The sequence below is a fragment of the Etheostoma spectabile genome, chromosome 12 (genome assembly GCF_008692095.1).
Source record: "Etheostoma spectabile isolate EspeVRDwgs_2016 chromosome 12, UIUC_Espe_1.0, whole genome shotgun sequence".
NCBI classification, from domain to species: Eukaryota; Metazoa; Chordata; class Actinopteri; order Perciformes; family Percidae; genus Etheostoma; species Etheostoma spectabile.
The window spans coordinates 28,776,569-28,791,209 of NC_045744.1; the positions used below are offsets into that span (position 1 = coordinate 28,776,569).

The 14,641-nt window shown below is 38.5% G+C and overlaps 1 protein-coding gene and 1 long non-coding RNA gene across 2 annotated transcripts in view; one reads left to right on the plus strand and one right to left on the minus strand.

Moving 5' to 3' along the window:
- Positions 1-3,402: 3,402 nt before the first annotated feature.
- pip4p1a (phosphatidylinositol-4,5-bisphosphate 4-phosphatase 1a) overlaps positions 3,403-14,641 on the minus strand; it is a 21,960-nt gene continuing 10,721 nt past the window's right edge. Inside the window, exons 5-7 of the mRNA XM_032530606.1 lie at positions 14,134-14,186; positions 12,405-12,495; positions 3,403-6,281 (exon numbers count right to left, since the gene is read on the minus strand). Of these exons, the coding sequence (XP_032386497.1) occupies positions 6,138-6,281; positions 12,405-12,495; positions 14,134-14,186 (288 nt within the window). The 3' untranslated portion in view covers positions 3,403-6,137. The remainder of the gene's footprint in view (positions 6,282-12,404; positions 12,496-14,133; positions 14,187-14,641) is intronic.
- LOC116698607 (uncharacterized) overlaps positions 3,786-14,641 on the plus strand; it is a 15,361-nt gene continuing 4,505 nt past the window's right edge. Inside the window, exons 1-2 of the long non-coding RNA XR_004334260.1 lie at positions 3,786-3,899; positions 9,843-9,849. This is a non-coding gene — a long non-coding RNA (uncharacterized LOC116698607). The remainder of the gene's footprint in view (positions 3,900-9,842; positions 9,850-14,641) is intronic.

Here is a 14,641-nt window from a genome sequence, read left to right on the forward strand (position 1 = left end):
TTAATACAAATTTTTACCTGGGGTGCCCAAACTTTTAAGCCCCACTGTAGGTGTTATTTGAGGACTAATAAAGATGTGAACAGAGTTTAAGTGTACAGGCTTGTTTCAGAGGTAAAAATAGATTTTAGGTTTTGTACAAAATAAATCTTAATCTCCAAAGTAATATAAACATTAAATGAAAAATATTCAAGTAAAGTGCATATGCATACAATTTATGAACACAGTACCAGAGTAAATGTTTCATCTCACTACAGGTGATTACATGTCATTGCAATTCATTGATTTGACAGACACATTTGTTTAAAGCAGGTTTCAGTCTCTCGCTCAAGGACACGTGTTATATGTTATATATAACACGCATTTACTTTGCAAATTAAATAACAATGAGCAGTACAAAAGGTGTCATAGAAGAAGGCAAAAACAACAACATATTATGCTGGCACTTACATGATAAAGGAATTAAAGGGAGATATTGAGGAGAATTGCTGTATATGTTAATGCAAGACCATGTTTGTTTCTTTGTTTGTGTATAGGTTATGTGCATGAGAAATGTGCACATTGAGAATAAAAGGAATAACAAAAAATAGCTAAGTAGGTAATAAATAATTTAAGGGTGAAGTAATAAAGAAAAAATATCTAAATCTCTAGTGTAACAGCCTTTTTGCCCAGCTGTACCTAATATTTTGTCACATATTCTTTAGTGTAGGCTGCAATTTCTCTTAATACCATGTTCTCTCTGAATTTTGGCATCAGAAACACATACATAACACATTAAAAAGAGCTTTGTCACATGGGGATGATGCAAAAGCCATTACCGCTCCAACACTGGATTTGTTTTATTGCTGCATTTTCAAAGGCTCGAGTCATGCTGTTAAAAGAATTATTCTCATTAAAAACATTTTCCCTTAATGATTGGGTTAGCCAAATAGCAATACAAATTGTTCCTCGTCTGTGAAGTGATATGCAAAAAGCATTGCAATTTTACGTTGCAGTGCACACATACTGTACATTGGGTGGTGATTACATAATGTAAGACAGGCACGAATAAAAAGATTTACAGAAAATTTGATTTCCTTTCTCCTTCCCGACTGACACCATCTTATGACTCCCACATCAACTGGATTGCCACTAAAGTAACTCACCAGGGAGAACTATCAAGATGGAAGAGAGAACAAAAGTGGAGACCGTAACATTCCCTAAGGAGGCAAAGCGGTATGATATCATGAATGAAAAATTAAGTAAATAAAATGTAATAAAATGGACCTAAGGCAATTTGAGTAGCAGTGTGTCCATGTGAGAGAATGGCTGAGTGTGTTAGCTGTGTTACAGAATAAAAGAAAGCTAAGGCCCTCTCACTTAAAACCAGAAGGTTATGGGACCAATTGTCTTCCTCATTTCCTAGGGCTTTTTTAGTTTTCCCCCTCCACTTTCTGGTCTCTCAGCCTCCCTGGTTTGTGGTGCTCTCAGGGGAGCTGTGGTTTCTGAAAGGTTTCTCAATGTCCTTAATCCCTCCATCTCTTTGTGTCCAGGCAAAAGATATATCCGCATGAAACTCAAGAGGCCAACAGGGGCCAAGTTGTGTGAGAAAAAAAGATGAGCTTCTTTCCAACATTTTGTGGGATTAGGAGAAAAAATAAGTTCATTTTACTTTTTGTTTTTAAAGAACATAACAAAGCTTTAAATTAGTGGTTCTAAAACTGAAGTCCTCCAGGTTCAGCATAAAGAGTAATGGTTTGATTTCACACATTTTAATAACTATGAATTCTCCCAAATAAAAGGGCATGGCAGCTGTAATCATGGGAATCTGGAACCAACATTATTTCCAAACCTATACTCCGTTGACAGATTTTTTTTCTATTGTGGGACAGCTAAAGTAATTGGAAGAAAAAAATGGGAAGATTAAAAAATATATCCACAAATGTGTGTTCAAGATAAAATAAACAAATAGCATTAAATTGGTGTATAGTGATATTAACTATTACAATCAGCTATAGCTACAATAGGCTGACTGCACAGTAGGCTACACGCCACTAACTTCATAACTTCAGTTATATAACATTAAAACCCCTGCCTTTTATCGATTGACTGCATGAAGTAGTTAATTACCAAACACAGAAGTTGAAATAGTTAGCTAAAAGAAATGTTTAAAACGGTAAACAATTAGCCAAAAATAATGGATAGGTGGAAAATACTTAGCTAAAAGTAATAGATTAACAGCTAAAAGTCAAAGAAAAATAGTAAACAGCTAGCTAAAATCAATGGATATACAGTTTAAAGTGTTAACATGAGCTAAAAGTAACGGATAAACTAAAACGGTTAGCTAAAAGTAACAGATAAACTGTAAATAGTTAGCTAAAATCAACAGATAAACTAAAACAGCTAAAAGTAACGGATAAACTAAAACAGTTAGCTAAAAGTAACAGATAAACTAAAACAGCTCAAAGTAATGGATAAACTAAAACAATTAGCTAAAAGTAACGGATAAACTGAAACGGTTAGCTAAGAGTAACGAATAAACTAAAACATTAGCTAAGATTACCAGATACACTAAAACAGTTAGCTAAAAGTAACGGATAAACTGAAATGGTTAGCTAAGAGTAACGAATAAACTAAAACGTTAGCTAAAAGTAACAGATAAACTAAAACAGTTAGCTAAAAGTAACGGATAAACTAAAACATTAGCTAAGATTACCAGATACACTAAAACAGTTAGCTAAAAGTAACGGATAAACTGAAACGGTTAACTAAGAGTAACAAATAAACTAAAACGTTAGCTAAAAGTAACAGATAAACTAAAACAGTTAGCTAAAAGTAACGGATAAACTAAAACATTAGCTAAGATTAACAGATACACTAAAACAGTTAGCTAAAAGTAACGGATAAACTAAAACGGTTAGCTAAAAGTAACGGATAAACTAAAACGGTTAGCTAAAATTAACGGATGCATTTAAAAAGTGAGCTAAAAGTAACGGATAAACTGTAAACAGTTAGCTAAAAGAAACGATAATGGTCAAAATGTTTGTGTTAAATCTGTGGAGAAACTCTTAAACAGTTGAAGCAACAGATAAATGGCTGAAAGCCAAATCCAAAAACACGGCACAGGTGCAGGACAAAGGCAGTATACAAATAAATAAAAAGAGAATATTGAATATTGCAAGCTCCCAAAATATTTATAATGCAACAGTTTGACTTTCTCAGCAGGCACATTTACTTCACAACGCTGCATCATAAAAGTTAGTTTTTAAACATTATTTGAGGTTAACCCCACTTTAATTCTAAACTGAGACAGCTATATAAATATCAATAAAATGGAACATAGTCAAATAAACAGATTAGTTGCATTATCTTCAATAAATTGTCAAATTGTCAATTGTGTGGGTAAATAAAAAGAACTCATGTTAGTTGTTTTGTACATTATGTCTTTATTTGTGTGTAAACAAACTCTGAAAAGAGCATCAGCCAGGTTCTTGATTATTGGCTTTAACATGATTGATTTCTTTTGCAGTGATAGATAAAACATGATCACTGCACTGCAAAAAAAAAAAATGGTATTCCTTAAACAAGTCATGTTAATTCTGTCCTTCAATCTTATTTTTTTTTTTTTCCAAATCACAGTCTTGAAAAGTAATGCTCTGACCATAACATGAAACTGGCAGATCATTGTATTGATTTCAAAAAGGAAAAACACATCCTTGGTCCAGTCTTAAAAGAAAGTGGAATCATCTCACTCCATAACAGACTTTTCCACAATAAATAAGATTTTAGGACTGGATAAATAACTTATTTGTGGCCTTTTGCGGCGTGTAGAACGGTACATATTAACGGTTTGCGACCTTAGTTCAGTCTCATGGTAGCTTCTTCTCATCTTACTTGGTGTATGCAGTGTTTCTTACTATTTTGTTTGTGTGTGTGTGTGTGTGTGAGAGAGAGAGAGATGCCATTGGGTCATGTTTTGTTGGTGCGAGTATGTTATGTTTGTGGTTAAAGATTTGGACATTATGTCCAGAGGCTTATTGGGTTAGTAGTTCATCAAATCATTAAATATGTAACAGGTGAATAGTTACATTAAAAAAATAACCTTCTTAAAAACAACAAATAAAAAAAGTCCACAGCGATCACAGCATTTAGTGTTAAGCTGGAAGCAACGTAATTTGCTTTGTCACTTCCTTTGTACATAAACAAATATATTTACAATTAAAACAAAAAAAACACATACTTCATAACAGAAGAAATGTTACCACATTCAGAACCACAGACAGAGAAGTCATGATTAAACAGAGTTAAAATGTAGTGTGTGTTTAAGGTTACCAACCTACTCTGACTGGCATTAGGCTTTGCGTGGTAGGTAGAGCTTTCCTCTTTTACAGATATTCCACTGGCCTTAAGGTGTACACTCCATCTGGAACCGACCAAAAGAAAGCTAAGACACAGCCTCAATCTTCAATGACAAAAGCTGGACATATTTTCACCATGAACAGTCTCATTTGCAATGCTCTGACTGAGTTTAGCAACATGGTGCTTTCATACAGATTGCACTTTATTTGAGCTCTGATGCATTTAGATGTACATCCTAAAGTTGCTATCAGGAGTTCTTAAAGCCTGAAGTAGAGCATTTTTAAGGGCTCACCGTTTTGTCTGTTTTCACAGATTCAACTTGAGAGAGCAAAACATACAGAGGACCTTGAAATTCCACTGATAGTCCTCTCCAAACACAAATATGTAGTGTGGTTTGCAAGCATTACAGCATACAACCAACAACGGAAAGCTATTCCAAAAAACATCTCATACTTCCAGGGTTTTGTGGGTAAAAGGAGGCAAATATCGACTTAGTAACAGCAAGTAGCTCTTCATATTTCATATTTTGGTGTGTTTTGGAAAGCCAAGCAGAACCAAGGTCATTGAGATATGTTGAGAAAAGTAAACCTGTCTCTTGAAAACGGGATGGAGGATAATGCCACATTTGGCTTTTAAAATGTCAATTGGAGATATGCGATTGAAGTGAGCATTTAGGTATGACGGGAAAATAAAAATAATAAAATGATAAAAGTTGTTGGCTATAGCTGGCAGAAAGGAAAGCTGTAGATACATGTGTTGTTACACTCTTTAAAGGACCAGAACAAAATATCCAGAAAATTGGTTCGCTGGTCTGTCTTTGAAAAGAGACTCTGGGAACCTGGTTTGTGAGCCGCAACACTAAAAGAGCATCCTCCTTTTGTTGTGGGTCGGTATGCATTTACGTGGCGTGTGTGTGTGTGTGTGTGTGTGTGTGTGTGTGTGTGTGTGTGTGTGTGTGTGTGTGTGTGTGTGTGTGTGTGTGTGTGTGTGTGTGTGTGTGTGTGTGTGTGTGTGTGTGTTGAATCCTTCTACCGCACAACCTTTTAAGGCTTTCAAGCTGCTTTGGATCAAAGTCAGTCCCAGGGCATAATTCAGCAGAAACACTAACAAACTGCTGAATGCAATTTTTCAGACACATTTCAACACCTACTTAATCTTTTGCTTCACAAAAAGGAAACTGATGTCCCTCCAGCCACTCGTCTTCTACTGGCATCGATTTGTTAGGTTCATCTGACTTCATCACTGCTTTCGCAAAATCATTTGTTTTTTGCAATTTCAAAAAATGCTTAATGTTTTAAATAATACTAAACCTAGTGTCAAATTAGAATTGAAGAGGGAGCGTCTGCCCCTGAACAAAAACAAGGGCAAAATTCACATGTTAGACTTAGCTTTAAGCCCCAATCTTAGAAGTTGCGAGAGGGCAACCGATGTGCCCCAGACTGAAGTCAGAATTTATAAACAGCGCAGGCGGGAAAGAGAAGAAGAAAAAATTGTTAGAATTGTTAAAGTGTTAAAACGAACCCAACCCTTGCCACGAGATTAGAACAGATAAACAGTACATTAGGCTATACGCATCATCATAGTTACCGTAAGATATATAGCAGTCGCAACCACCGCCATCCAGTTTTAGAAACACATTTGACTAAAAGGGAGGGGACAGGACGAGGAGAACTTTTTCTTTCTTGAGTTGGGTTGGGTTTAAATAAATACTCGGTTTTATAGTGTGTGTGTTTTTCTTCAAAGCCATCTTCTCCTCCGGCCTGGCGGGTTGAGAAGAGGGTGTGGCAGGGTTGGAGGGGGCTCTATGTGAAGTTCTGGAGGGGCTGGCTGACCCTCATGCAGGCCCAGTAGAAGGCCCGGACCAAGGTGACGAGAACCAGGAGCAGCAATGCGGCCCATGAGGCGTAAATCCCCTGGTAGGTCTGAGCCTTTGCCCACGTTCCAGCCTGAAGATAACAACACAACAGAGGAAATGGCAGAACATCAGATGTTGCTCAATAAGCCTTTCGGAAAAAAAAACAAAAGGGGAATTATAAGCACATTCAGTGTATGATGATTATAATGAGCCAGCTCCAGTCCAATCAGGCAACAAGCAACCATGCACCAGAGAGCTAAAGCTACAATTACACTTGAAAATGTTCCACGCATTTGTAATGTGACCCATTTATGTTGATCGCAAATTGTACAAAATTCCAGCCAAGTATCCAGTGATTTTTATAGTTCAAGGATGAAGCAGTGGTTCATTATGACAGCATTACAGTGTATCAAACACAAATTCCCTTACTCTAACTACTAATTATGCATCCATAGTCTGTAATTAATCCACCTGCACCAGACTGATGCAATGACACCGTTTTAATTCCACACATTTTCATGGAATTTACAGTGCATACGGAAAGTACAGCGCTTCACTTGTTCCACATTGTTATGTTATAGCCTAATTCCGAAATGGATTCAATTCATTTTTTACCATTAATTTCCCCATAATGACAACATGAAAAGAGTTTTTTTTAAATGTTTGCAAATTTATTAGAAATAAAGAACAAAAATATATGTATTCACAGCCTTTGCTCAATGTTTTTTGTGGCTCCTTTGGCAGCAACAACAGCCTCAAGTCTTTTGGAACATAAAGCCACAAGCTTGGCACACCTATCTTGGGCCAGTTTCGCCCATTCCTCTTTCCAGAACCTCTCGAGCTCCATTAGGTTGGATGGGGAGCGTCGGTGTGCAGCCGTGTTCATATCCCTCCAGAGAGGTTCAATCGGATTCAAGTCTTGGCTCTGGCTGGGCCATTCTAGGACATTCGTAGAGCTGCCCTGAAGTCGTTGTCCTGTTGAAAGACGAACCGTTGCCCCAGTCTGAGATCAAGAGCACACTGGAGCAGGTTTTCTTCCAGGATGTCACTGTACATGCTGCATTAATCGTTCCCTCAGTCCTGACTTGTCTCCCAATTCGTGGCTTTTGGCCAACTCCAGGCGGCCGGCCACGTGCCTTTTACTAAGGAATGGCTTCCTTCTGGCCACTCCACCATGCAGGCCTGATTGGTGGAGGGCTGCAGCGATGGTCGTCCTTCTGGAAGGTTCTCCTCTCTCCACAGAGGAACCCTGGAGTGATCGTTGGGTTATTGGTCACCTCTCTAACTAAAGCCCTTCTCCCCCCGATCAGTCAGTTTAGCGCAGACCTGGGCATTGCATAACCCCCGGGCCACATCCGGCCCTCTGGGTGAACCTAACCGGCCCACATGAGGTCAGTGGAAAGTTACAAATCAAATGTAAATAAGTCTTGAAATTCTTTATTAGGAATAATCCCTTGAGATGTGACATCTCGTTTTCGAGGGGGTCCTTACGTGTACATCATGCATGGAATACAACTGCATTGCTTTTATTTTGAAGACTGTTTTTAGTTGTTGCTTTTCTTGTTTGCCAACATTTAAAGCTTCTTCTTCTTTGGTTGCAAGTTGCAATTAAAAAGAAGTAGAAGATGTGCAATGCAATGTGTCGGACCCAATATATCCATGGTCAGACCCGCGTCGGCTCGTCGCAAACTCAGGAGAGATGTTAGCATGGACGTAAATGACCGGTTATACCTAAAAAATGTCGGCTTATGGGGAAAAAAAAGAAAGGTCGATACAGAGTGCCGAGTTTTGAACCAAACATGAACTTCCAAGTATTTATGTACTGAAGTCAAAGGTAAGGCATTGTGCTTAGTTTGCGGAGAAAAGATCGCTGTGTGTGTGGATTATATTTTGAATCGCCACTACAATACTAAACACCACGCAGAGAAATACAACTTGACTGATGCAGAGCGGGCAGACATCTGAAGCTTTGTTGGTTAAGCTACAAGCTACATTAATCCATTTTGGATAAAGGCTGTAACACAACAAAATGTGGAAAAAGTGAATCGCTGTGAATACTTTACGTATGCACTATAATACTCCAGAGTGACTGAGGGGGTAAGAGAAATAGCTTTCCCATCAAGTATTGAGTGTGCAGTTGCTCAGAAGAAAACTATTTAATGAAGATGGTTAAAGTGACTTTGAGAGAACCCACAGGGAGTTTCTGAGTATATTGAAACATGAATTCCTGTTTCAAAGTCCCAACACTAGAGCAAAGCTAATATGGGTAGAGAGTCAAAATAAAATGATGAAACTTGATTTATGAGGCATTTTTTTCATATATAGTGCACTGCTCTCGGGAATATTCGATTTAATTCCTGTAATAAATAATATTCTTTCCAGTTTTGACAGCCTGAGATCTCCTGGATGATACACACCTGGGTCAGATGATTACTGTTATGTTTACGCACAGGACAAGGAATCCAAGTAAGGTTTTGTGTATGTTATAGTAGGTAGGTGTCTGTGTGGTTGGCCACACTGTCAGGCAGATGCTCTTTGTCATTATTTACAGAGAGCGCAACTTGCAGTCATATCTAACTATGAGGTAATCAAAACAGTTTATGCAGGCTAAAAAAACTTAAGACTAAATATGCTTAGAACAAATGTATACCTCTGCCTTAAATGTATGTTTTCCCTCTTCTCCTGTAAATGATGTGTACGGTTTTAATGATTCTGTACTGGGAACTCTAAGATGGAGTTGGGTCTTGATGTCCTGTTTTACCTCTCTGGTGGTGAACAAGCTTAAACTGGTTTGATTGGATTCAAAACGGCAACTAAGTTCTGGCAAATTAAAAAGATCAGCAACCTGTGGCAACGGCATCACAGCGCTAAATCCAACTTGTAATAGACATGCCAACATTATTATATATTTTATAAAAAATACGTCTGTTTAAAAACGGACTAACTGAGCCGCTAGTGGTTGACAGGCCGTGCGTAATTTACTGCCGCGCCAAACTTCAGTCGGAGAGGCAGCTGGAACGATGCACGTTGTGTTTGTTCACTACAAAGTTTTTTGCGCTTTATTAGGGTGACGAGATGAGACATGACAGAGTTAGTTTCATAGAAAAAACTAAAACTCAGGCTACATTTACATTGCTACGTTTTGGTTTAAAAATGAGTGTCTTTTGCTACTTTTCCACCTCGCATTCACACTGCTCTTGCGTTTCAGAGCCTCTGAACCGGAGACATTTGGAAACCATTTTGGTTTTGAATCTGCGGCGTTGTGTTGCAGTCTCAATGGCCGCAAATGGAAGCAACACTGACGCCAACGATTCGCTGCCTGATTGGGTCGTGACGTCTCGGTCTCTAAGACTAAGCTACTAACGTTACCAGGGCAACTACCAGCAATGGGCGGAGTATACATGCTGCCTCCTGTTTACCCCGGCACGCACATGCCCAGTGTATGAAAATGTTGAGACATGCGGTTTAGGCATTTTAGTTTAAACAGAGATTAGTTCTTCTACTGGAGCTAAAAACACTTATGTGCTTAGAGATTGCTTTTGGCTCAAAGCTCTGCTTGAAAAACAAAAGTCAGCAACGTATCCTAAAACCAGTATGGCAACATTTTGGATCCGAAGCTGGCAAAGGAGGTCAGCCCAAAAACATAGACGAGGTAAGGTGTATGGCTGCACAATATATCGTTTTAATATCGTCATCGCAATATCAACTGGCACAATATATAAACTGTGAAAGGCTGTGACATATTCCGATAGACACTCATTGTTTTTTTGTGTTAGGCAGTAGGAAATTACACTTTAAAAGAAACGGTCACTTTTTTTAGTGCCGCTTTATATTCAATTCAATCTTCAATTTGTTCATTAAAAGAATGTTAGAAATAATTTCCTTTCATTTGTTTTAAATTCAACAAGCAATTTATTGTATTTCAGCAGAATACTGAAAGCAGCAGAACTGAGTACACTTATACATACCAAGTAATATAGTTATTGCTATATTTAATTAAGTTATGGTATTTTGCATATTTTACTCATATAGTGCAGGGCTAGTTAAGTGTAAACACTGCACCCTTTCACTCTGCTACTTCTTCTTTAGTGTTTAAAGGCAAACCAGCATAGAGGTGCATTCATGTCCATCTCGCTTTCCTTTTCAGATTCCCTTTTCTCTTCCCAAGAAATTTCCTTTCTCCACGCTCCTCGGTCGAACTGGAAGTTGTTCTAGCCCTACTTCGTGAAGGTGGTCTCAAAGCTTTTATTATCTACAGTATTTTATTCCTGCCCAGGGGAGCGAGGACGGAGGAGGGATCTCTAAGGAGCTATGAACGAGGATAGAGAGAGCAGCCTTCCTGGAAGCCCTGCAGCTGAAAACATGATGCTTCAGAAGAAAGGACGTCTCATCCCTCTAAAACACAGTTCCTCATTTCTTTGCATCTCTGCCACAATTTCCTCTGTGGGACGGACTAAGACGTGAGGGAAGGGAAGCAAGTGGCGGAGCTGGGGATGCAATTTAAGGGAAGTGAGACGCACCTTCAGTCTCAATCCACTCAGGAGCGGCTGCTGAGTCAAGTGCAGCACCTAGTGGTAAAATTTGGCATACCAGTCTGGTGTTTGGCTTAGTATTAAACCAGCTTGAAAATGTTTACACCAACGCCACTCTTGGCTCATGTGGCTGACTCAGGAATACACCACAGCTCCATTAAGTTACAGCTGTTATGGTGATGAATCTTCTCAACTACCCTCAATTCTTAACTACCTTCATGTACTGCAAAACCACTGTTTGCTTATTTCTATTCAAATGCAGTCTGGAAATAAAGTTTGATGGGTTGTTGCCGATAAAGTTTATTGACGCGGCGTAGAAATGTTACTGTCAAAACCTGTGCTCTTGTGTCATTCTTTATTTAAAATGTAAAGAACCTTTTTTATTAAACAGCCTGGTCTCACGGTGCGGCATTTATTGTGACCACACCAGCATTATGCAATGTTGTTAATACACCATATTTATTGTCTGCACATTGCTTACTGCTCTCCATGCTGGCAGGCAAGTATGCATCCTGTGCTCAGTGGGTCTATACTGTGGGGCGCTGTTTCATTCTCATCTTGCACCCTCTGCTGTACATAGAATGTATCGACTATCTGCTTCTCTCTATGGATCCATGTCTTAGGTATATTCAACTGATTGTCTAGAAGACTGTGATCTATAATTGGGAGATCATTATACTGTTCTCTACTGCACTCTTATTTTAACCGTTTAAAAAAAAAAGTGCATTGTGAACCTTGTGTGGTTGTATGCACATAGAACTGAGAGTGAAATAAGAAAAGGGAAAACAGAAAACTAGCCAGGAATAATAGAATCTGCTCTGCTATTCATTGGGTGTTGCAGCCGGTGTTGCAACCTGAACCCTGCTTACAGGGGGACTAGGTTTTGTTTGTGCTGTATCTCATTGACAAATAGAAGCCTGTCACATTGTGTCTGGAGAGCAGCTGCGAGGTGCACCCCCTCCATGTTAACAAGCAATGACAAAAGGAGAGATTGTAATCGTACTGCTTCCTCCTACTACCTTTGTTTTATCTGCAATTGAAACGTTTTTACATTATAAAATAAAATAAAATAAGGGCTGGGTACATAATTCAATACTTTTTAGGCAGAGACCAAATTGCCTCTTAAGTATCGAGTATCAGAAAATGACTCGTCATTCAATACCCAATTTCAATACCTAAGGAGCAAATCTCATCAACATCAGTGAGTCAACAAGCATGCAACATGCTTCTGCCAAGATCTAATAAAGCTGCTGATTGTCTGTCTAACATTACACAACGTAAAGATACGCAAGAAAAACGCTAAGTTACACAAAGAGACTGGGCTCACGTACAGTAGCTGAAAAACAAAGGATTTTTGCTGTAATGTTAATGTGTAATGTTGTAATTTATTTTTCTTAAAATGGATGTTATCAAATACGTAAGTATCAAAAAAAGTATTGTTAAGGAACTGGTATCAAAGTCCGGGTATTGGTATTGGTACCGATAATGAAAAAGTTTGAATAATATCCAGCGATGAAAACAAGAAAACAGATTTACAAAAGATGACAAGATTCATTTTTAATTTCTAGCCTGCTAAAATAGTTGACGCATACACAGCAGCTATTGATAATCTTTGATTATTTAGGAAAAAGAGGTTTTCCATCTCTTGGATGTTAGTATAATGTGAGCTGGCGTCCACTCACCATCAGCCCGGCAGTGGAGATGCTGAATAGCAAGCAGAGTAGAAAACACCACAAGCTCCGCCTCCGGGGATACCTCTGACCAATGGAGGAGCTGAAGGGTCAACGGAGGACAGAAGGGTGAAATTATTTTAATTGGGATATTAAATTAAATACAAAACAATGACGTAACCCTGTGTTTGGAGTATAAACCTTGTTTTCACAGTGGGCCTTTTGACATGTTGTAGTAGGAAAAGCACAGGTAGCTCTATTCTGTGGTCTCTGCTCCTCTTTGATAAAGCTTATGGTTAGGGCTGGCCCAGGTTTTCCTTGGACCAGCTCTTAGCACGACTGCTATAGTTTACAGGACTTCCTATGACACAGTGAGCACCTTTCTCTTTCCATCTGCGTGCATTCATGTCTTTTTAATGCCAGTTACTTACTTAGTTACGGGGAGGTTATTCCCCAGAGTACTTTTGCTTTCCTCGCCTCGCACTTTTCCTTGGATTATGGTGGCACCTGGATCGAGGTTGCAGCTGCTGCTGTGGTCCTGTTTGACGTCCTGTACTGCTACTATTAGTTCTAGTCATAGTTCTATTCCCTTTATTGTCACTTTAATTGCAACTCATACTGACTGCAATAATTATTATGAATTCTCTCTCTCACACTCTCTCTCTCTCTCTCTCTCCACCAAGAGCCAGGTTCAGTCTGTAGTTTCTGCCCATGTCTTCCCAAATGCTTGCTTTTGTGGAGAATTCCGGCGTGTCTGTAAATTATAGTGTGGTCTAGAAGCAGCTAGTCATTTGAATTAATGAGGATGGGGAGGTAAAATTTCACTTGGCATCTTTCTGGCATCTTCTTCCCTTGAATCACAAACACTACTCCAGGATCAATAGGAATGTATAACCATTTTATTACTGCTGCCAAAGCAGGTAAACTCTTTGCTGGGAGTGCAGCGCTGAAATAACACATCAAGTATGATGATGGTAATACACCAGCACAACTTCCAGCACCTGTCCAGGTTCCAGGACTAAATTTTGTTGCCTGACAGAATCCAGAAACATGTCTGTTCTGATTATTTGTAAATGTACAGCCAAAAACGTTCAACTTTCACATGGTTCTGTTCATAATTCTAGGTGTAACCAAAATTTAAAAAATATCAAACTGCAATATCACAGATTTGCCATATTAGCATCTCAAGCATTGATACTGCATCAAATGCCTGCAAATTCCCGTCCCCAACGTCCAATGAACTTTACTCCCCATGGTAAGAAGCTTACTGTGGTCAGATAAGATTTATAGGAATGTGGTTTGTAGCAAGTTATGATGAAACTCATGAGGTACAAAAAACATACATGGAGCTAAATCCAACCAATCCCAAACCTCATGATGTTATGAGACACTCTGAAGCTCGTGAGGAATATGCAGTGGTGGAATGTTACCAAGTACATTTACTCAAGTATTGGACTTAAGTACACATTTGAGGTACTTGTACTTTACTTGAGTCTTTTACTTATAACAGAGTATTTTTGCAGTGTGGTATTAGTATTTATATTTAAGTAAAGGTTCTGAAGTGTTCTTCCACCACTGGGAAAATGTGTGGCAGACTCTGAAGCCACTATCTGCTCCCTCTTGTGTAGGCTCAACTTAAAAGTAAAAAGCTTCAGCTAAATGCCAAAGGATGTACATTTACAATGTAAAAGTACAGTGAGAAGGAAGGGGCGTGATGGATGGATTGCTTACAGCTACTTACACTTTCCTGCAGTGAGGGCACCTGGCCAGCGTACGGTCAGTGAACTCTGTCCACTGAAATCACAAAGAGAAAGACATGTCACCTTCAGCTTTAGCCAAAAACCAACATGCTCTTTTGTCAAATTGTCAGCTATAATTTTGACTAAACATACCAGTACCAACAATACCAGTTTTACAGTTACTGTAATTAGAATTCAAGAACCAGGGTTGTTGGTGCTGCTTTCATTTACAATTTATAATTTTATATCAAAAGGTAATGTATATTTGCTTTTGACATTGCTCACAATATAAAATATTATATTGTGCATGTATACACAAAGCAAAAATGTATTTGGTAAAAAAAAAATAATGGCTGTGAAGGAAAAAAAAGAAAAGTGTAAAAATTTGGAAAAGTTAAAAGTGCAAAATCCTTCACTGCTTGTTGATAATGTGCTAGCATTTGGAATAAGTGATTTGTATTATGTGTATGTCGTGGCCAGAAGTTTTTTTTATATCAGTAACCTGTGACT